Source organism: Mesoplodon densirostris, chromosome 5, assembly GCF_025265405.1.
Source record: "Mesoplodon densirostris isolate mMesDen1 chromosome 5, mMesDen1 primary haplotype, whole genome shotgun sequence".
Lineage (NCBI taxonomy): Eukaryota > Metazoa > Chordata > Mammalia > Artiodactyla > Ziphiidae > Mesoplodon > Mesoplodon densirostris.
The window spans coordinates 94,020,552-94,044,329 of record NC_082665.1 but is presented as its reverse complement, the minus strand read 5'-3'; the positions used below and the strand labels follow the sequence as shown (position 1 = coordinate 94,044,329).

The 23,778-nt window shown below is 41.6% G+C and overlaps 1 protein-coding gene across 6 annotated transcripts in view; it reads left to right on the top strand.

Annotated features, from left to right (window-relative positions):
- Positions 1–23,534, top strand: part of TNIK (TRAF2 and NCK interacting kinase) — a 419,760-nt gene extending 396,226 nt beyond the window's left edge. For all 6 annotated transcript variants that reach the window (XM_060099133.1, XM_060099131.1, XM_060099130.1 and 3 more), the window contains 10 exons: positions 1,513–1,677; positions 3,775–3,886; positions 4,676–4,846; positions 6,984–7,127; positions 9,720–9,854; positions 13,040–13,140; positions 15,412–15,561; positions 17,846–18,005; positions 18,244–18,383; positions 20,787–23,534. In XM_060099133.1, the coding sequence (XP_059955116.1) occupies positions 1,513–1,677; positions 3,775–3,886; positions 4,676–4,846; positions 6,984–7,127; positions 9,720–9,854; positions 13,040–13,140; positions 15,412–15,561; positions 17,846–18,005; positions 18,244–18,383; positions 20,787–20,870 (1,362 nt within the window). In that variant the 3' untranslated portion in view covers positions 20,871–23,534. The remainder of the gene's footprint in view (positions 1–1,512; positions 1,678–3,774; positions 3,887–4,675; positions 4,847–6,983; positions 7,128–9,719; positions 9,855–13,039; positions 13,141–15,411; positions 15,562–17,845; positions 18,006–18,243; positions 18,384–20,786) is intronic.
- Positions 23,535–23,778: the final 244 nt, after the last annotated feature.

The window sequence follows — 23,778 nt, the reverse complement described above, 5'->3', positions numbered from 1 at the left end:
GACACTCAGAAATGTTGGACAAATGAATGAAAAGGAGAAAAGGCAAAGAGGGACTCATTACTTAATCAGGTCTGCTGTAAGAAACCTCAGTGAGCCAGTCATATAAATGTGAAATCAGAAAGTGCAATACTAGCCAGGACTACAGTATGGGCACTGGCTTTTTGGGAGCAGGATTTTCTTTTAATTCTGTATGTCGTCCCTAGCATCTTTGAGAGGAGGCTTTGCTCTCCACGGCAATGATTTCCAACGTGTTAGGTCATGCAACCTTATCAGTAAGCATTTCAGGGACTGCCACATAACACAGTGTATTTATTTGTTTACAAATTATGCATTTGTCCTACTGCACTAACATTATATACTTTATAAAATACCTTTAAAGGACATTAAAAAGGAATGCTATAGGCTGCCCTCCACAGCTCTGGTGGCCGCCTGGAGGAGATCCTGGAAGGGGAAGGGAGGGGAGAGGTGGGCTCTGGGGATGGGTGCAAGGACCCGACCCGAGGGGGGAGGGTTTGGCCCTTAGGGGAAGGCTGACCCAGCTGACTTAGTGGCCCAGAGTCTCTCCCTCGCTCCCAAACCTCAGAGGAAGGCTTTGCCCAGGGCACTGGAGGAAGGGCCACAGGGCCCGAGGACTGGGTTCCTGCCCCCGTTTGCCCACTCGAGCTTCTGAAGCAGGCAGTGGCGTCCAGCCAAAGCAGGCACACTCCGGGGCTCTGCTGCCTTCACCATCTTGGGCTGTGTGATCTTAGACTGCTTATTTAACGTCTCTGAGCCACAGTTAATAAATGAGATAATATTTGTGGGGGGAAAAAAGGATGCTATAAACAATATTTCAGATGCTTTGCCAGTCATGATAACTTCTTTTTTTTTTTTTTTTTACCAGCTCCTGGCACAAGCCACCATAGCTGCTTAACGAGAGATTCAACATTAGTGATAGTGGATGTAAACTCCTATTTTCAAATAATCTTTAGATGATTTCCATGTTTTCTTTGTAACTCTCATCAGATATGATTAGTTAATCATTGGTTTGACCTCGTGACTGACAAAGAACCCTGTGAGTTGGGAATCGTCTCTGCATTTTCTTGGAGTACACTGGGCATTAGTTACATCGCATCCTACTGCTCCTTTTCAGCGATAGCTTAGGTGATGTCTCTGTTTTGTGGGTTTGTGTCTTTGTAACCTGGTGATGTGACCTGGTGTGCGTGCACAGCGCACACACACACAATGCGCGGCCCCCGTAGTGCCCCTCCACCCGCAGCGTTCCTGTCTTCCCGCAGGGCACCTCCTCATTGTATGTGACCCCTGACAGCCCTTCCTGCAGGAGCGTAAGGCCCCAGCGTCAATCCGTGTGCTAAACATTAGCAAAGCTTAACTTTTTTCTTATTTTCTTAGATAAAATAGAAATCTGAATATCTTCCCACTCCCCCGTGGGACGGTCTGCAGGCCGCCGCAGCTGTGCTGTGTGAGGGGTGATTCCCTCTCTAACGGCCGTCGTGTGTTGTGCCCCCTCAGACATCTGGAGAGAAGAAGCGATCTGGCCACAGGGACAGCAATGGCTTCGCCGGCCACATCAACCTCCCGGACCTGGTGCAGCAGAGCCATTCCCCTGCGGGAACCCCCACTGAGGGCCTGGGGCGCGTCTCCACTCACCCCCAGGAGATGGACTCTGGGACTGAAGTAGGTGCTGGGCAATAGCCACGACAGCTCTGTCCTCCGGCAGGGGGTTCTGAGACCCCGGGCCCCTTGAGGAGGAGGCTTTGCCAAGCTTCCAGAAGCGTGTTTGGTTGGGTTTTCTTATACTATATGACTACTTATGCATACGATCAAATGGACCAAATCCTAGAAGCAGAGCAGTGAGAAGTTCTCAGGTAGCATCTGAACCAAAGCCTGTTTTTACAGAAGCAAATAGTGAGGCTCAGAGAGGTTAAGTGCCTTGCCTAAAGGCACACAGCTCTTTTGTGACAGAGCTGGGAGCAGAACTGAGACCTCCTATCTCCCAGGCCAGGAAAGGAAACTTCAACCTATAGAGATTCCAAGGCCAATAGTTGAAGTTCATAGTTACATTAATTTAGTCAAACTAAGTTTGACTTAGGTGAAGTAAGGTTGACATGATTTGTTTATGAAAAATAAAAATAGATACGTTCTCAAAGTGTTCATCTTCCTAAACTCCAAATCGCACAAGAAAGGGAGAAGTGGGATATTATCTTTCCTACACAGAAAAGAGTCTGGGGAAGAAAGCCAGAATAAACAATCTGCCAGGAAGTGCTTGTAGATTTCATTGACCGAGCTTGACCAGTCGGATGAGATCACAGTGCTTGGTCATGTTCCATTAATAGTCCTTTGAATCACACATAGACCCTACATGTGTTTATAATGCACACAGTTTATAACGCTGTTTTTGAGGTTGTCCATGCACTGAGTTTTTATGATGCACCATTTGGATTCTAAAGCTATAGAGCAGGTGAACTTTGCTGCAAGGAAAAGAACATAGAGCACTGTTATAGCTTCATGCACGGTGGACGCTTGTTTTCTGCTTGACTTTGGGTACCAAGGAGGACTCCGTGCGGTCAGACCCTACTTCACATTCTGCTGCTTCCCCAGCTCGAAGTGGGAATGTCAATACTTGCACACCTCCTTCATAGACTTCTAAAGATCAAAGGAGAGAATGTCTGTGAAAGTGCTCTATTTGGGAGGGGTAGTCCTACCTTATGGAGGATGAAATTGTTTTGATTTCATAACGTGAAGGGGAAATCTTGCATTAAAGTCAGATTGGGCTTTTGTGGTTTTCTCCTTATGTGTTTAGGGGTCTTGGGATACTGGTTTTATTTTTAAATAAAAACCTGAAAAAAAAACTTAAAAATTAAAACTTAAAGACATCTATCCCCCCAAAAGATGCTTCTTATATTGAATGCAGATCTGTTTATAATATTAAAAGGACTTGAGTGTAAGTAGGAGTGGAGATAGACAAATTTGGGAGATGGATATTGAAGCTCCTTTGACAAAACTCAAAAATGGAATATTGGGACATGAAGCCTTGATAGTTTACTGTTCCCTAGTTTAGTTCAGACTTCGTATCTTAATTGTGCTCTCTAAGCCCTTGAGAGTATTTTTTAAATAAGCCCTTAAGGTCTATTGCCTGCAAACCTAATATCTTCACGAAGTTCCCACATAGGGCATATAAGTATCCTTTTAAGGAAACTATCATGGAAAGGAAAAATCTTCATTCCCTGGATGAAATTGTCCCTGAAGTGCAGATTTTAAGGCTTCTTGAGCCAACACCAATCCACCTGCATCACCAGGCCAGCATGGAAGGCCCCAAAGGCCCCAAGAGGGAGTCTTTGGTTGATCCTGTGTTCAGGATGAAGTGCTGCTGTGTTGCTATGCTTACTTAGTTCACTGCCAATTTGTGTCAGCTTTTCTTAAATCCATTTGGTCAATAGGAGATTGCTTTTACTTCAAGGGAGACACAGGCTCTGTCACTACAGCCATCTTATCAGATATTAAGGTGCTACATATGGTCCATAATATAATTTGCTCACTACAATTCTTGCAGTCGGATGATTAACGAAACCCTGCAAAGACATAATGGTTAGTGAGGAACCAGTATCAGTAGAAGCTGGAGAGAGAGGCACACGCTTCGACTTGGGGGTCAGAGTGTGAACAGTTGGATGGTTTGAAGAGTCTCTAATAATTTTAAGCAAAGTATTATTAGCATCGTTTGTTGCTACCGTATTTATCTATCTGCTCTTCTTAATCTTCTTGCTTATTTATTAGTATGGCATGGGGAGCAGCACCAAAGCCTCCTTCACCCCCTTTGTGGACCCCAGAGTGTACCAGACGTCTCCCACTGATGAAGATGAAGAGGATGAGGAATCATCAGCTGCCGGTAAGCTAGAAGGCCCCAATGTTTTAGAAACAGCTTGGTTTTCCTTTCTGATATGACCTGATAAAAAATTAATTATTAGTTCAATAGTTAAGCCATTAACTGCTTAGGCCCTGTCTTAAAGGGAAGACTTTTTTTTAAATAGGATTCCTCAAACAAAGTTCTTTCTATTTTTTTTCATCTCTTCTATTTTGATTCTGGTAGGAACCCAGAGGTATCCAGGGGCCCTAGGAAAAGCTGTTCCTCAGAGATCTCCAAACTCACCACATATTTCTCAGAAGCAATTTCTGGGTACAGTGCTGTGCACGCAGTAGACAAAATAAATGCGTGTTGAGTTGTGTTGAGTTCTAGGTGTGTGCTTCCCACTTCAAAAGTCTGGCTGATTTAGAGGACAGTCTTGCTTTCTAGAATTCTGCAACTCACTAATCATCAGACTCAACTTAGACCAGTTTGTCAATTGATAATGTGGAATTTCAAAAAGTTAATCTGTCCTGCATATATTACAGGAGATGAGGATGGTGTGTTGAATTTTATGAGATGAATATTAATTCCCTAAACTACTCAAGTAGTGTCTATAAGCCTGTTTTACTAACGGATAAAACACTGCTTTTATGAATGACATACTTTATTCTACTAAAAAAGTGTAAAATATTTATAGTTTCAGTGTTTCTTTGCCTTTACCATAATGCACACTAAACAAGGAGAAATCGTAGTTATTTGAAGCCCCTTTTCCATATCTCCATTGGTTATATTTTAAGATGCCACTGACTTCTCTGATTCTTTTTCTCAAAGCTCTGTTTACTAGCGAACTTCTTAGGCAAGAACAGGCCAAACTAAATGAAGCAAGAAAGATTTCAGTGGTAAACGTAAACCCAACCAACATTCGGCCTCATAGCGACACACCAGAAATCAGAAAATACAAGAAGCGATTCAACTCAGAAATACTTTGTGCAGCTCTGTGGGGTAAGTTGGTGCTTTTTTACCATTCATTAATGAACTGACCCTCAAACAGGAATCTTACTATCAGAAAAGTGATGATTGAATCATGGGTGTTCGAGACCCGATTTGGGACTGTCTCTGCCTCAAGAGAGACCAAGAGCAATTTTATATTTAGAAAGAACTGATACCCTAACTGATACAATTTTATATTTAGAAAGAACTGATATCCAGGATAGCAATGAGATTCAGAGTGACCTTGTCACATAACAGTGATGGGCTAAAGCCAACAACAGAACTAACTACCACTTAATATATGCCCACTCTGTGCCCAGCGCTGTGTGATGTGCCCCACGTCCTGTCTCTGTGATCCATACAACGTTCTGCAAGGACAATAATGGCGTGACCTTCATGTGACAGTTGAGAAAGCTGCACAGAATATTTTAGTGAATTGCCAAAGGCCATACCAGTAGTAGTAGCAAGATAAAACTTGAAAAGGACAACAAATGATGAGCCTTCCCTTTTAGTTCAAAGCATCAACCTGGGGCTTCCCTGGTGGCGCAGTGGTTGAGAATCTGCCTGCCAATGCAGGGGACACAGGTTCGAACCGTGGTCTGGGAGGATCCCGTGTGCCGCGGAGCAACTGGGCCCATGAGCCATGGCCGCTGAGCCTGCGCGTCTGGAGCTTGTGCTCCGCAACAAGAGAGGCCGTGATAGTGAGAGGCCCGCGCACTGCGAAGAAGAGTGGCCCCCGCCTGCCACAACTGGAGAAAGCCCTCGCACAGAAACGAAGACCCAACACAGCCAAAAATAAATAAATAAATTAATTAATTAATTAATTTTTAAAAAAATCAACCTGCAGTTCTTGTGAAAAAGATCTACAGATTTTAGCTGACCTCAGACTCAGTATAGGTGTGATGAGATTCTATCAAAAGCCTGGTCTATGTTACCATAAACATGACATACAGATCAAGGAAGGGCACGGCTCATCTGCACCCATCTAAAATACTACACCTAGTTTGAAGCACCACAATTTTATAAGGGCAAAAGCATTTGAGTTGTTAGCAGGGATGAGCACAGAGCCTGGAAACCATTTCAGGGGAGTAAGGCTCTGTCCTCTGGAGAAGAGACTATTAGAAGACAACAAGATAACCGTGTTTCATATTGACTAACATGTGGTTGAAAGAGCAGACATTCACGTTACTTAGAAGACAGATGTGCAGTAAGCAAAAGAAGTGGAAAAGTTACCCGTTCATAAATATAGGCCATTGCACGGCTGAACTCACAATGTGTGCACGTGTCTGTGTGTATGTTGGGAGTCAGGGGTGTTTGTTTGCCTAGAGATGAATTTTCAAGACTGTAACTATCCAGAGAAGACCACTCACCTACCAGAGTTTTTGTAATAGGAATTACTGCATGGGAGATGGGCTGGACTAGAGTTAGATGCCTGAGAAGTCCCGTACAGCAGCGGTCTGCAACCTTTTTGGCACCAGGGACCGGTTTCGTGGAAGACAATTTTTCCACGGACGGCGGGGGGCGGGGAATTGGGGACCCCTGCCTTACAGTCAATATTTCTGTGCCTCTTGGGCTAGTAATACCTGCACTTGAATTGGCTTATTATTTCCCTAACAAAGAGCAGAACCTTAAAGTATGGGATGTAAATTAAACTTTGGTGTGAGAAGGAAGAAGGACTTTTCTTCCAATAGAGTATGGGAATGGGGCACTCAATTATATGTAGAAGGTGGGTAGGCTAGAAATCACTGCATGAATAGGAGTGGGGTGAACCTTGGGGAAGTCTCGAGGTATGATTTATAGAGAGAGCCAAGAAAAGGGTGGGTGTTACAGGAAAGGAATAAAAGCAGATTGTGCTAAGCATCACATCTGTGCCTCAGGCTCCTCTTGAGAAGAACTCTATTTTAGGTAGTAAAAGGCTACATGTAATGAATGCTGCTACTACTTTATAAAAGAAAACTAATTTCATTACCAGAGGGACAGTGATTTAATTACTGTCTCAGAGCTACTACTTCTACACTCCCTACTGTAGTACCTGCTTGCCCATTAGTTTATATTTACAAGTCACAGTTTCTTAGGTTTTAAAGGGACCCTGGATGCAGAAGAGTAAAGTCCATAAGAGTCAGTCTTGGGATGCTTCTTAAATTTGCAGGTGTAAACCTCCTGGTGGGAACTGAAAATGGCCTGATGCTTTTGGACCGAAGCGGGCAAGGCAAAGTTTATAATCTGATCAACCGGAGGCGATTTCAGCAGATGGATGTGCTAGAGGGACTGAATGTCCTCGTGACGATATCAGGTATGTTGCTGGGGTGACCAAGTCCTCCAGGTCTGCACAGATGGAAAAGGTGATCACCTCACTTCTGAAGGAATAGTAAGCTCTGCCCTTCCCAGCCAACGAGCAGCACGATAAATTATGGCAGTAGGGCCAGAATGACATCACCCACGTTTTGTAACTCCAGAGATTCTGACCTTCAAAGGGAAGTCTCTCACCTCTGCCTGAAATCTGAATGAGACAGAGACATACCACCACGGCTGTGTACGTATGGGCCTTCACCCTCTGCCAGGACTCAGCAAGGATCCTTTTAAGGTGTCTGTACTCCAGTCATTGCCGTCCACTCTCAGATGGAGAATATAAAAATGTAGGCTTCTGGATGAATTGGGAGATTGGGATTGACATATATACACTAATATGTATAAAATAGATAACTATTAAGAACCTGCTGTATAAAAAATAAAATAAAATTCAAAACAATAAATGTAGGCTTCTGGGAGTGAGAAATTTTGTAAGCAGAAATTTCTCTGGTCTCTTTTCTTATAAGAACTGCTTTAGTTTATAGTTCACTGACATTTTAGCAAGTGCAGCTGGCCCATTGGGTGATTGAGTCTGCAAGGAGATTGGAAGGTAGGAATCATTGCCACCCTCTGCAGCTTTCCACTTCCCAAAAAGAGCTTGAAAAAAGAGAGAGACAAAAGTGAAGGCCTTACTACTGACAAGTTAAAAATGTAACCTGAAGGAGTCTATGTTCTTGCAAGTTTTTTCTTTCGGATGGTGTTTGAAGGAGTTTAATAAATAATACCCCTCTTTTCCCCTCCCATCCCATCCAGTATGAAACCGACAGTACCCCTGCACATTAGAACCACCTGAGGAGGTGTGAAAACTCCAGGATGCACCCCAGACTAGCGGGTCAGAATCTGGGAGTGTGGCCCAGGTCTCAGAAGCTTTCATGGCTCCTGACGTGTCTCCACTGTGCAGCCAAGTTTGAGAACCAGCCATTGTTTTACAAAGAGAAACGTAGGGCTCCTCTTGGGTTGAACCTTGAATAAAGTTTAACTCTTCAGCTGTACTTCTGTTTTGAGAAAATGCCCTCATTTGAGGCTACAATTTCCTCTTTTGCCTGTCCATTGAATGCTCAGTTTCATCTCTTTTTATTCTCCCCAAATAAGGGTTTGCCAAGCAAATTCTTCTTGTATTATCATTTTTGTTTAATTCAGCGTACTCCTTTATTCTGGGTAATGCGTTCTTGATTGCAATACCCCCAAATCAAATTTAAAAACTGTACGTCTGCCAGTCACCTACCAAAAGTGGAAATGATATCAGAAAATTCATGTTCAGACTTCATTATGTTGCTAGTGACACATCCCATTTTTAAAAGTGTAACCATTTCCTATTATCATGAGGTTCATAGGTAGGGAAAGAAGAAAATAAAAACAGGAGCCAAATTTTCTTGAACTGCCCCCGGATCTGTGTTGGCACAGAGGAGAAAGCACCAGCCCTCCTGCCCATCCTAGCTATAGAAATCAATGCATATTCAAGGCTTTTGGTTATAAAAAGGAATAGTAACTGCACATGGTTCCCTTAATTTAGGTTATAAATGTACTCTCCTGTCAAATCCAGTGTGCAATGCTTTAATGAATTCTTTTCTTCTGGTATATATCACAGCTGCAAAATATGGAACATTTTTTGACACCTAAGAGAAGTCAAAGGAAAATAAGTCCCCAAGAAGTATAACCCACAGGCTTAAATTACTGATCACTTAGGAAAAGCCACCCCAAGGGACATCTTCTTATCTGGTACTCAGATAATCTCAATATATTAAATTTTGCTCCTCAATTTAAAACTCCTCAATGTTTTTAAGACGTTTCCTTATCATACTAAGAATTCTTTACTCCATGATCTCTTTCCCATCATTTACCAAAGGGAACTTTTGTGTTTTTTTCCAAGTACACATCTTTTTCTCCGTTCTTATTTTTGTTTGACACTCCTTTTAGGGATCTCAGCACTGTAAACATGTCCAAGAGTTATTTTCTGAGCCCTGATTGCCGTCATTGAACTTGTTTCTCATATCTCCTTAAGAAATTCCTTTTTCTGTTTGGTAAAATGAACCTACTACCAGCTGTCGTCTTTAAAGTAATAGAGGAGGCGAGTAAGGGGGGCTCTGCATTAACATATGCTGTTGGGTAGAAGGTGAGGGAAAGGTAGTCACACATGCATATGCTAAAATGTCCAGTTGTCAAAACTCCTTCATGTAATTAGATCTGGAATGTTTTGGAACACTGATCAACCATTCCGTTACAGAATTAGGTCTTACTGAGCAGACACTGCCCTTTGCACTGGGAGGAGAGAATAAGAGCACCTTGCTCAAATAAGAAAGCACCAGAAGGTAAAGACAAATTATGCAATGGTTATTTGCCCAAAACACTTGGACCTGTCTTGATCGTAAGTTCTGGCAGAGACAATACTTTGATGATGCTGGAGACACTGGTTATTGTGCCTTCACACATACACAGACACACACACAAGTGTAAATAAAATAAAATGGAGATGGAGAAGGACCGAGAGAAAAAGCTGCCTCAGGGCCTTGAAATTAAAGTTCTATTACTTCAACAGGAAAGAAGAATAAGCTACGAGTTTACTATCTTTCATGGTTAAGAAACAGAATATTACACAATGACCCAGAAGTAGAAAAGAAACAAGGCTGGATCACTGTTGGGGACTTGGAAGGCTGTATACATTACAAAGTTGGTAAGTCTGAAGACATGGAATTGTTTGCTCAATCCAAATTACTCAGTTAAGTTTCATTTAGTTTTTTTCCATCAGATATTGATGATGCATTTGTGACCAGTTTAAGACACTGCTGGAACCTTAAATATACTTGCATTATTTCCCCAGAAAGTTAGATGGATGAAGTTCAAAGAATGCATTCAGAATAAAGTCTTAGGCTCCAGTTTGAACTCACTCCCAAAGACCCATTAAAATAACCATGAAGAAATAAAAGTGCTGTAAACCTACAAGGACAAAGGGACCAGGAGAAGAGAAAACAGATAAGAGATGTCAACAAAATTGAACAAGAATTGTTAGATGACTAGGAACAGAACTAGCTGACCAGGAAATGCTGAATTCGAAGTCTGCTGTGAGGAAAGTCATCAAAATCAATCCAGTCACTCAACAGCACCCAGAAAGGCCCAGGACCTGAGGCCCCAGGTGTATCTGAGATGGAGGTGGAGGGTGGGATTGAAAATGGGAGGATTGTTGGAAAGTTGATGAACAGTAAATCCTCCAGAACCCAGTCAGGCAGCCACCCTCCCTGACAGCAGCAGAAGATGAAAGGTGGGCACAGCCAATCTGTTGATGGGAATATTGAATTATAAGGGCACACTAATACACACACACACGCACCTCCTTCCCCTGTTTAGCACCCCAAATGTTGCCAGCCATGCTTATACTCCCAAGCAAGAGATTGAAAGATGGTCTTTGGAGAAACTAAATGGCCAGCAAGAAAAGATGTTGAGGTACTAATATTTGAAATGCCGTGAAAAGAGCATGCTATCTAACCACCTTAAAAGTGAAACCCATCAGTCGATAAGCCCACTAGAGCAGACAGTGGGAAAATCCACTAATGGGAAGGAAACTTAAACAGAAAGAAGGGACTTTAGAGGAAACAAGGATAATGAGGAGTGGAACAAAAATTTTTTTAAAGAAACTATCAATATAATAACTTCAGAGAGTTTAGAAATACTGTTTCCATAAAAGAAGAAGAGGTGTTATTTTTTTAAAAAAGATGGAACAGGGTTGGAGAATGTCATTCAGAGACCAAGAAAAAAAATCTTGGAAATTAAAATATATTGGCAGGAATAGAAAATGCAGTAGAAGGGTCGGAAGACAAAGATGAGAAATGTCCTAGAAAGTAGAATGAAAAGAAAAGAAAAAAGAGAGAATGGGTAAGAGAATAAAAGTTTCAGTCCAAGTGGTTCAAAATGTAAGTTACATGAGTTTTAGGAAAAAGATTAAGAAGTGGAAGAGGAAGAAAGCATCAAAGAAAGAATACAAGAAAAGTTTCTAGAATTAAGACCTCAAAATCTCAAATTAAAAAGATTCACTGAGTACCTAGTATAGTGAATGAAAAAAGACTCACAAGAAGACATAGCAACATGATATTTCAGCACCCAGGAAATGAGAAGGCTCTTAAAGCTTTCAAATTATAAGTAAATAAATAAACAGTTTACATGTAATAGACACAGAATTAGGTGGCCTGGGACTTGCAGCAGTACTAGAAGGTTAGAAGACAATGGAGGGGACTTCCCTGGCAGTCCAGTGGTTAAAACTCCATGCTCCCACTGCAGGTGGCGAGGGTTTGATCCCTGGTCAGGGAACTAAAATCCCACATGCCGTGCAGCACGGCCAAGAAAAAAGAAAAAAAGACAATGGAGCAAGGCTTTCAAAGTTCTAAAGGAAAAATTTTTTTTCACTTAGTATTTTATAACCCATCTGTATTAGCCAGGGCTCTCCAGAGAAACAGCACAAGCAGGATGTGTATATATAGAAAGAGAGACAGAGAAGGAGAAAGAAATTAGTCCAGGCAAAGTGGGACAATGGAGGGTTCAGGAAGAGGTACCTACAAGAAAAATAAAATGTTACTAATAGATCACCTGCCATATTTGACTGTACTGACAGCACTAACAGAAAGTTTCCATGTGCTTAGAGATACATACATAGAAAATAAGGAAGTGAAAAAAATTTGAAAGCAAGAAAGGAATTATAATAATGGTATACTACATGCCTCATCTATGAACAATAATGATTTAAGCACAGGATTTTGACTTAACCAAAACTTGTAAATATAACTATATTGGAGGTGTGGGGAGGAAGAGATGTGTACGTTTGAGAGAGAGATCTAGAGAGAGGAGATTGCTGTAAGAGACTAGACCCTTTCCATTCTCTAGAGTCAGTAGGTAATATCTACAGCTGAAAAAAGTTGTAAATAACATTACCAGTATGTCATTTAGAAATATGGAAATAAATCACTGAAGAAGTATTTGAAAGTATATTAAAGACAGAATAGTAAACAGGAGAGGCATGCTATAGAAAAAGAGCTCAGAGAACAAGAATTTGGTCAGTTATCCTGGGCTAAATTCTTTAGGACACAGAATATTCTGTTTTTTCAAACATTTTGTAAATAAAAAGACTGCCATGTGTACTGTCTTAGTCTGTTCAAGCTGCTATAACGGAATACCACAGACTGGGTGGCTTATAAACAACATAAATTTATTTCTCACAGCTCTAGAGGCTGGGAAGAGCCAAGATCAAGTTGGTGGCAGATTCGGTATCTGGTGAGGGTCTGCTTCCTGGGGCATAGACAGTGGTCTTTTTCCTATAACCTCACATAGCAGGAAGGGAGAGGGATCTCTCTGGGGTCTCATGTTAAGGGCACTGTCCTTTTTGAATTCCTAATAACTGGAATCCAAATTTGAATAATAAGCGAACGGCAGCCATTATGTCTCTACCCATTTGTTGATTTTTCTACCATCTTGCCATATCAGCTCTCAGCTGCTTACATGTGTGTGAACATAAAAGCCAGGCAAGGAAACATGAAGGATTTTTATACAGATTCTTCTTAGAATAAATAATTCACATCTAGACCTAGTGCTTAGAGGCAGTCCTAAGCCAGTTACATCTTTAGATGAAGGAAAGAGCCTTCAGTATGAAGCAAAAGGCCCCAAGTATCCTGCAAACCAAGTACATTAAAGGAAGTTAAGTCTGTATCTATGAGAACATCCCACACCAGAGCATTACCCTCAATCAGGATGATATATATGTGTGTGTGCGTATGTGTGTATATATATATATATATATAGTGGTTTACACATTCATTAATACAAAAACTTGAATAAATTAATGAACTATTTTAATTCATAATTTTTCTATTACAGTCAAATATGAAAGGATCAAATTCTTGGTGATTGCCTTAAAGAATGCTGTGGAGATATATGCTTGGGCTCCTAAACCATATCATAAGTTCATGGCATTTAAGGTAAGTAGGCATGTGATTACCTAACAAGGGCTTGTTTTTTTATATAGTTTAGGTTCCCATCAGTTAACAGTGGTTAACTTACACATACACTAGTACCAATTTTTCTGTATATAATAAACCTCTTTTAAAAGTGTAGGAGCTCTTATTTGTTATTCTAAAAGTAAAAACTAGGTATTAGTAAATACTGTTAATTAGTCAAATTAAAATTTGGGTACACCCTCCTCCATTTCAGGTCTATGCATCCTCATCTCTAAGTGGCATTTAGTATGGAATGGTGACCAGGCAACGCATTCATTATGCTAGTAGGCAATGAGATTTATTATACACCCACCTAACTAGGGCACTCTCTTGATATTTCATCTGAAAAAGGCAGATCAACAGCAAGCAGCACTGAAGCTCAAGGCTGAACTGAGTCTCTAAATCTTGTAATCCTCGTTATCCTTTTGGGGAAAAGTCGCTAAAACTCACTTGATGCTTATATATCCCCATTGCTGTTGGACTTCTCTGAAATGAATACTGAATGTAGTCACATATGGAAATGGCCTAGTTTCTCTGCATCCTTCAATTTTCATTGCTGTTTCATTTTTTACGTTGTCTAAGTCTGTACCCACTGTGGTTGGCTTGATAACTAATGAGCTTCAACAGAAGTAGGATGGGGAAATGCTGGTCCCATTGACTCCAGATCATGAAAGCTGACCCCCAAATGCCAGAAGGACCAGTGCTTACAGGCACTCTGATGTTTTCAGAGCTGCACAGTCTACCCACAGCCAGTGTGAATTTACCTTCTGTTCATTCTTACTCTCTGCCTACATCGCTCTCTTTCTTTATATCTCCTTGGCCCTCACTTTTTCTCCCCACCTTTATGACTATTATCTTTCTTTGACCCTTTATGTATTTTCTGTTGCCGCATATGCCACGTGAGGGCAGAAGCTGCCTTGGGAACATTACAAAGCCCTCTTCAGAGTTGAATCCCCCCCCCCCGCTTCTATCTTGTTCCTTGAGCAGGGCAAGGAGTTCATTTGTGATGTGCTCAGGAAGATGCGAAATGGGCCCCACTCGTTAACCCCGCTTTTATGGAGAGAAATGTTTGGAATGCATTGGGTTCGTAATAACACTTCAGCGATGACTCCTGACAGCGACGGCTGTGCGGCTGTGCGGCTGTCCTGCCAAAACCTCTCTTCACAAAAGCTTTTCAGTCAAGATCCCGTTCCCATTCCGGTTCTGAAGTTGCTGTCATCAGTGTACTAGCCAAAGTGCAGGATTCACTGCAGAATGCTTTGTTGAGCAAACCATGGCCAGCCTAGAAAGAGGGAAGAGCAAAGGCAAGGACTCCAAGAGGAAAGACTGGAGCTGGCAGGGGGTCGAGCCCTCCCGTGGGACAAGGAGATGAGGCTCGAACCTTCCATATGTGAGAATGATGTTAGCAAAAGAGAAGGAGGGAGGGGTCTGTTCGGTGACGGTGGCGTGGTCGCCGAGGCGCTTGCGGTTTTACAGATTCTCGCCCAGACTCCAAGGCCAATACAGGTGGAGTGTGGATTAAATAATGGCAAAGGAAAACAGAGGAACCCTTGACAGTTAGTTGGGGCTTAGACTCTGGAGTCTCACACACAGAACTCTGATAAACGTGGCTGGAGTTCTTTTTTTCTTTTCCCTTTAAACCCAGCTAGCCCACGTAAACCGTGAGTCTTGAGATGAATCATCCCCACCGGCCTCTATCGCCCAAACCCAAGTCTCAGATCTCAACATTAAGTTTAGAGAAAGCACCAGCCTGATGTGTACTCACTCACCCAGGAGAGTCAGAACCAGAGCATGCCTGTTAACCCTGAACAGGCTTAGCACAGGGCTGGCCCGCCTGCCCACCCAGTCTGTCTCTGAAAAGGTAGTAGCCATGCCTGGGCCTGGCTGTCCCTTGGGAAGGGGAGGGGCCAGAGAGGTGGCTGGACCTTCTTGGGGAAAAGGCCAGAACTAAACAGGGAAGAACAGCAGCACCCAGACACCAAGTTTTTAATATATGACGATACTATCAAAACTGACAACTGTCAACCAGCTTCTCTGCCCTGGAGCACAAGGGGTAGAAAAAGGGGAACAAATGGATGCTAGACTCTTCCTCCCAGAGTCAGAATATGAGTAGCCCTAAAATTGAAAGAAAGATTTCCTAGCTTTTCAATTTAAGAAAGTCAGACATTAACTTCCACAGGAAATGGCTAAAGGAAAAATTTATTAAGATAACATCTTTGAATGATGTGGGTACTCATGGGGTGATTTTTAAAGTCTTTTGCAGATCTCCAGCACAAGCCACTGCTTGTTGATCTCACAGTAGAAGAAGGTCAAAGATTAAAGGTTATTTTTGGTTCACACACTGGTTTCCATGTAATTGATGTTGATTCAGGAAACTCTTATGATATCTACATACCATCTCATGTAAGTTCCTGGAAGCAGACTGTCAAGACTCTCTGTTCCACAACCTGTGTGTATAGATTTGTTTTTGTACATTTTTAGTGGAGGTCATGCTAACTTTTACTAATCAGTAAAGCAGATGGACTTATGGTCTTCACTAAATAGATGAGGCTTTTAAGACATAAAACATGTAACTTTAACTGATTTTTATGGCTGCTTAAAATTGAGTAACACGTAATAGCAATTATTTGCCATTTACTGGACATGTTGTCTCATTGGATTTTACATTGAGATACACACAGTGGTTTTCGTTCAAGGGCATAGATTCTGTTTTTTAAGCAAGACTATAGTAGATGAGCATCTATTTTTAGTTTTTGCAGGAGATTGGTTCATTTTATGTGGGAGAAGTCCAGTGATCCTTTTTCTGCTATTGTTCCTCTCTTCAAGTGGAGGACAGTGTCACGTAGCGGAATCAGACACCCTGGAGCACGTGCTCTGGCTCTTGCACCTATTCGCTTCGCAATAGTGGACACATTAGGCAGCCTGTCCAACCCTCAGCTTTCACATCTGTAAAATGGGGCTAAGAGGACCTATCACATAGGATTATCATCAGCATTAAGTGAGGTCATACATCTAAAGTAGTTGGCACAGGGCCCTGCAAATTGTACTATTAATATTACTATACTGACACATTGCCTAAAACATGACTTTTAAGGGACGTGCTGCCCATGGTTTCATGTAGTAGGATGAGTGCAGTGTAAATTGTGTTTCCTCTAATGTATGTAGTCCCAAGGCTAACATACAGTAGAAATTATTCATCAACAAAGTCTGAGACCTAATCTGTTGCCGTGTGGTATTTTGAGACTTTAAAGACTTTACTCCAAAGGAACACAACAATTGAAAAAAGTTGTTTTGGTGCACGACACACATACGTCATTGGTTGTTACATTACAGCTTTTCTTGTGTGTGTATGTGCACACAGGACTCACAGCCCGTGCTCTTGGTGAGGGGACTGGGCTGTTCCCATGATCATCCTCCATCCCCTCATTCCTGTCCACCATGTACCTACTGGACGGCCATGACATTCTCAACCAGGGGATCGCAGCAGCACCACGTCTCTTTTCCCAGAACAAGTCAATCTACACTTATCTGAATAGTATGATTTTTTTTTTAGTGAACGGTAATTTTTAAATTTTTTTCTCAACAAGCCATTAATTTGGACTACAGTAAGTCCCCTACATAAGAACAAGTTCCGTTCTGAGAGCAAGTTCATAAATTTAGTTTGTTCATAAGTCCAACAAAGTTAGCCTAGGTACCCAACTAACACAATCGGCTATGTAGTACTGTACTGTAATAAGTTTATGATACTTTCCACATAAATAATACACAAAAAACAAACAAAAAAATAAAGAAAACATTTTTAATCTTACAGTACAGTACCTTGAGAAGTACAGTAGTACAGTACAACAGCTGGCACTTCTTAGCAGTACCAGCTACATCACTGCTGCTTTTACGCTTGCTTCTGGACATCCTGGGCTTGAAATAATGATACTGTACTACTGTACTCTATACAGTACTGTAAAAATAAAGTACACAAAAGCACAACCACTTGTAGAGGATGCACGCACGTCACAATGTACACCAGGCACGTGAACATTGGACATGCGAACACACGTTCACACCTTGGAAAGTTCGCACCTTGAAGGTTCGTATGTAGGGGACTTATAGGCATACAGATAAACAATCTGTATTGACTGTTCATAGCCTGTTTTGGTCCCACCTTTTGGCCCCACTTGGGCTGTTTCCATCAGATCCAACTGGATTGCATTCTCCTCATCTTTTTTGGAAGTAGATAGAAAACACGAGATTTTCAATGTCCACGGGAATGTGCTCAAATCCCAATTCTACCACCATATACTAGTGCAGCTTTGGTCAAATTACATAACCCCTCTGAGATGCAGTTGCTTCATCTGTAGACAGAAATATCTAGCATGGGGAGCTGTTTTAAAGGCCAGAAGATATACATGGAAAGGGCCCACGCTTGGCACAGGGCAGTTGCTCCATAGCTGTAGTTGTTGCTTTTAGAACAGGTAAATTGGATTCTCAACCTAGTGCCTAAGTTTGTATTTACCAGGGTATTTGACAGGTCGGTGGTTAAATTAAGCAAAGCCAAACGTCAGTCTCTAGAATGTAAATGGAAAAAGGGAAAAGAAAAACTTTTTTTTTCTTTGCAATTCTTAGAGATTAATAGCTAAGATACTGTCTTATTTTTTAAAAGAATAATGCCTGGCTTTTCTTTGTCTTCTAGATTCAGGGCAATATTACTCCTCATGCCATTGTCATCTTGCCTAAAACAGATGGAATGGAAATGCTTGTTTGCTATGAGGATGAGGGGGTGTATGTAAACACCTACGGCCGGATAACTAAGGATGTGGTGCTCCAATGGGGAGAAATGCCCACGTCTGTGGGTAGGTTAACCATTCCTTATCTCCTTCAGCAGTTACACCCCCCAAATGAAACGAAAGTCAAGAAATGTGAAACAACCATTTGATTCCACAAAAAAAGTCTGTGAATAACACTTGTAAGACTTGCTTTGTCTGTTTATCTCAAGTCGTTTGTCATTTTTGTGGTTAAGATGTGAACAGATGCTGTGAGTTATTGCCCATCTAATGTTTTTAATGCAGTTTTGGAAATTCCTTTTGACAGCCTACATTCATTCCAATCAGATAATGGGCTGGGGCGAGAAAGCTATTGAGATCCGGTCAGTGGAAACAGGACATTTGGATGGAGTATTTATGCATAAGCGAGCTCAAAGGTTAAAGTTTCTATGTGAAAGAAATGATAAGGTAAATCCGTTTCAACATTTGCATTAGTGTTTGCATTTTAAGAGACCACCAGGTACCTGTGAAACCTTCATTTTCCTTTATACTGACTTGAATCACATCTGTGTTAAACAATCAATATTATCTTGAAATGGCATTATTTGGTTTGATTCATGTGAATCCTCAAAATATATTATTCACGCATCAAAAAAGACATAAGGGCTTCCCAGGTGGCGCAGTGGTTGAGAGTCCGCCTGTCGATGCAGGGGACATGGGTTCGTGCCCCGGTCCAGGAAGACACCACATGCCGCAGAGCAGCTGGGCCCATGAGCCGTGGCCACTGAGCCTGCGTGTCCAGAGCCTGTGCTCCGCAATGGGAGAGGCCACAACAGTGAGAGGCCGTGTACCGCAAAAAAAAAAAAAAAAAGACATAAAAACATCTAAAATATTTCTTGTAAACTCTTAGTAACTTGTGTGGCTTGCAGGCCTTAAGATGACTCAGCAAATACCCCAAATTCTCCTAAGCACTTAGAAGAGCCGGCCTCTCATTAGTCATCTCACAGTGGGTCAACTTTATACCCCACTTTTAGACTTTTCACAAAATCACTATTGGGACGTAACCCTTCACATTATATTCGATTTTAAATGTAAAACATTTGACATGTAGAAATATAAACTTTTTAAAAGTGTCACCCATACCTTAAGGAATGCACAATCACAAACTCAACTAGTGCCATGTCCTGTGTCATTCCAGCCATGTTTCTTCTGAAGTGTCATAGGGGGACTGTTTTCCAGTGAAATCGGCGGTGTTTGTCTGGCATGATGTCGCCCAGAAGGCCTATTCTGTCGCAGTGCTGCTTCTCCCTTGCCCTCCCTGTAGACTAACCCAGAGTTTTTAGTAGCTAAGCTATACTGTATTTGTGAATTCGTCCTTTGGGACTATGGCCAACTTAGAAATGCTGTCCCCAAAACAGCAGACATAAACATCTATAGAAAAGAACGTGACAGGTTGAACAGACCTGCATCTCTTGACTCACTCCCATTCCCCAGAAGCCAGGCTGGTCTTAGTCTGGCCCTGGAGTAGCCAAGTACTCTGACCTGGTATGGTCTGGTGTGGTCTGGGTGGACAACAGCTGGGGATGGCAAGGATGGTCCCAGGCCCTTATCAGAATACACCAGAAAACAGACCTGACCCCTAGTAAAATTCCAACCCCCGCCTAGTCTCTGGGAATCATAAGACTAGGAGTGATCTGGGCATGGACACCCACACTCCAGTTCATTGAAGTCCCACCCCAGAAAGCCAATTTCAAGTCACGACCACACCCTCAGCAGCAGGCTGGGACCACACCAGCATCTGGGGCCCGAGGTTTAGAGCCAGGGCTCACAGAACCTGGAGAGAACAGCAGCCCTTTCTTTCCCTCATTGTGTTCCCATGGGTCCTCTGTGCTTCCCCGTTTCGATTCACTGACCCTAACAGTAGCTTTACTTACATATGTAGCATTAGCTGAAAGATGAGCATTTCCACAGAACTTCCTAAGAAGTTGTTGGGAGAGACAGCATTCTTCTGAAGAAACTGTGGGAATGAAGTAGCAGAGACTTTAAACTAATGACAAAAGTAAATGCCTTGGACCAAAGTTTTGTGTTGGCTGACTGAAGGACTTGGCCACAGCCCAGAATATTATTTTGCTGGGCAGTGGTTCATTGATGTTCAGCTCAAGCAAGCTGTACCCCAAATTTTGCTCGCTTCTCTCAGTTGTTTGATAAAATGATTTAGCGACCCAGACCGAATGGGCTGTGGCTCTCCTTACTAATGCCATGGTCTCCTTTGGCCTAAGATATGCATTCATCAGCAGAGAAACCAAGCATTAACTCTTGGAATGCCAAAGTGAATAGGCATTAAACACCTTACCCTATCTGACCAGAACCACTTATTGTTTTTTCTTAATTGAGAAATGAAGTTGTATAGTAGTCAGTAGGCCCCAAATTCCCCCTTGATTTTGGAAATGTGAGAGGATTCTCTTCATTCCCAAAGTCTGCCCTCTTGTTATTAGGGGAGAGAAAAGGGGAGCCCCTGTGGCTTTCCAGAAATTAACAAAGGACATGTTGTGTCCTAGACCAGAAATCCAGCATATTATCCTAGCACGAAACTCCCTTGTAAAAAGTGAGCGTTACAAATCAAGATATAGCCCCTTCTGGGTCCCTGAAGGCCAATGCCACAATCAGTCATAGTAACCTTCATAGGAATAAAGGCAGGAATGTTTACAGAGGATGCACTGTATTAAAAGGCACTTTATAAACACCAGCCATTAAGTCTTAAGAGCTGACACATGGCAAGGATAGGACATGTGAGAGAAAATGGATGGACGGTTGAAGAAAAGAGGGAAAGAAACCATGCAGTTGAACTAACTTCTTTTTAATTTCAAACAGGTATTTTTTGCATCCGTGCGATCTGGAGGAAGTAGCCAAGTGTTTTTCATGACCCTCAACAGAAATTCCATGATGAACTGGTAACAGAAGAGCACTTGGCACTTATCTTCATGGCGTTATTTCTAATTTAAAAGAACATAACTCATGTGGACTTATGCCAGTCTAGAGGCAGAATCAGAAGGCTTGGTTGACCATACCACTTTACCCTTTTCCTCTCCCTCCACCCGTCCCGGTACAGTCCATCTTTCAATGTTGCAGCCTGGTTGAGAAGGAGAGAAAAAGGTGGCAGGAATTTCCCGGAGATCCCCAAGAATGCTGCGTTGTCTGTGGACAAAGATGGACCATGTGCTCTTCGGAGTTAGGGATAGAAACAAATATTGTGTGCTCTTATGATTAAGCTGTGTTCTGCTGGGTTTTTGAGGGTTTTTTTTGTTGTTGTTTTTTTACCTTTTTTCTTTGCCCCTTTACTTTGTAAGAATGGGGAAAGAATGCATACTGAGAAAATGTCTGTTTTTAATTCTGTCTGCCTGCTAGCTTTAAGTATACAATGTGTTGTAAAATTTCCAATTTCGAATGGTGAGAGACAGCACAATAAATGTACCTTATCTCTTTACACTGAAGGCCATAACTACATAGTGGGGTAATTGTAGAACTCTTTTGCCTTCACGAACCCAAAAGGTTGCTTTTTGATAGCAACTGCTAATGGATTTTTAAAAGAGAAGAAAAATACTAGTTTTCCCCTCTTACGGGAAATAGATTTTAAATGGCTAAACTACTAGCCTTAGACTAATAAAATCAACTACCATTTTTGTGAGTCTGGCAGGCCCTATTTTATATGGCCCTGTACAGAACAGAGTGTGTTGAATGGGATAGTAGTGCCATTGAGTTGAGTTGGCTCTAGTGAATGAGGGACTCTATAATACAACATTGCCTCAGTGATTATGCAACAGATCAGGGCAAAAGATGGGATGACAGAGGGGGTCAGACAGAAAGAGCTTCTGGAAACAAGCTAAAAATGTATATAGACACACACACACACACACTTTTTTTTTTTTCCAAATGCACAAAACTTCCCAGCTAAGAGGTCACTCTGTTCAGGCTTCATTAGGAGTTAAGACTTTGTTCTTTCTGGGAATTGGAGGATAAATAAGATCCAAGCTCTGGTCGTTCCCAGCTTTCTCCTGAGGGTGCCACTTTCCCAAGATGAAAACTGTGGCTGAAAAAATAATAATAATAAATGTTTCTGAGCTGCCTGTGTTCTCTCTGGGTTGGTGAGAGAAGGGACTAGACTACTAAGCCTGCCTGAGACCCAGTGGGCATCATCGGTTCAGATGTTATAGAACTTGAAAGCAAGGCTTTGGCCAAAATTCTGAGACCCTAATCATTTTACCTTCCTCCAAATTACCCAACATACGGTAAACAACATTTGTGCAGAATATGTATGTATTTCGTTCAGGTTGACTTATGTCCTTATAGACTTTTACGCGGATGATTTGAACTTTTACGTGACTGTCTGGGATTTTTTTTTCCAAAGCTACCAGCATGGCCGCCTGTGGTATCAAGGTGTTGCAAAACGATATCTGTGTTGCGCTTCCTGTTTTAACCTACCTCGTTTCGTTTGTTTTGTTTCACTGTTCATCACAGCAGTGTTATCTCCAGGAGACATATAGAGAGCTCAACTGGCAATCTCGGGTGCACTTAATATTTTAAAATAAAACAGTAGTTGACCAAATTGTTCTTCTTGAAAAATTGGAAAAAAAAAATCCAACAACAAAACTAATGTGGCTTGTTTCTGGAGAAAACAATTACTCTAAACAGATCAAAAAACAAAAAATCTATGATCCTACTGATTTTGCCTAAATACATGAGCAGCTGATGTACTATTAATGAGAACGAAATACACATTAGGAAAACGGCGCCATTTCAATCTGGTGGCTTGGGCAAGAGGGGGACAGGGAAGGGGAAATATTCTAGTTCTGTTATAGATGATTCTGCCCCTCCTGTAAAGGTGGTTGTCATTTGCATTTATTTTAAGCAGGTAACACAGGTATGGAATTGAGGATTATCTTCAGGCGATCACCAAGATGTCCTCATTGTGGTCCCTTTAGTGCTCAAAAGCAATGCTATCCTCCCGTTCTCATTTTTACTGCTAAGGTTCTGCTGCTGGACAATATTAGCTTCACAAATTCCGTGCAACAAATTCAGCAATAACGTTTTGGATTGAATTTAGCAACTACTGTAATTGGATGCTGACGTGGACAAGATATATTGATTTGGGGCTCATCCCCGCATGTGATTGCCACCAGCTCTTTATATTGCTGCTGTGGTATTTTAAACCAGAAGCTTCTTTAAATTATGTTGCAAACTGATCTTTGTTTTTATGTTTTGTTTTGTTTTTATTTCTAAGTGGTAAGTTCGAAACACACAGCTTTAAATGATTTTTTTATTGTGGGATTTGGGGTACAGTTAAGAAATAAAAGGGAATCATTGTGTTTAAACATAAGGTAGTTTGTGAATGTATTTTTTAAAGCCTAGATTCATTGAAACAAAAAATCATAAGAGAACAATATTAATGCAGTCTTGTTTACAGTATGTACAGTGACATAACATAGAACATGAGCTTTTCTGGTGCCAACAACAATAAAACACAGACGTTAAACATCAAGCCATGCCTTTTATATTTTTGTACAAATATCTTACACAGAGTACAAGGCAAAACCAAATTTAAAAAGGGCCCCCCACAAAGCTGTGCTCCTTAAAAGATTTCTAAAGAATTCTTTGAAGCTTTTATCTCCAAAAATACATTTTCCTCCATCAGGACTGGCCCTAGCCCTGAAATACTGAGGCCTAGGTCATGCAGAATATTTCAGAATAACTATTCTTGGGCCCGTAACAATTCCCAACTTTTGGGTTTACTTTAATTCTTTATTCTTTTTGGGGGGAGGGGGCAGGGGTGAGGGGGTGGTTGTGCTTTTCATCCCTCTCAATATCA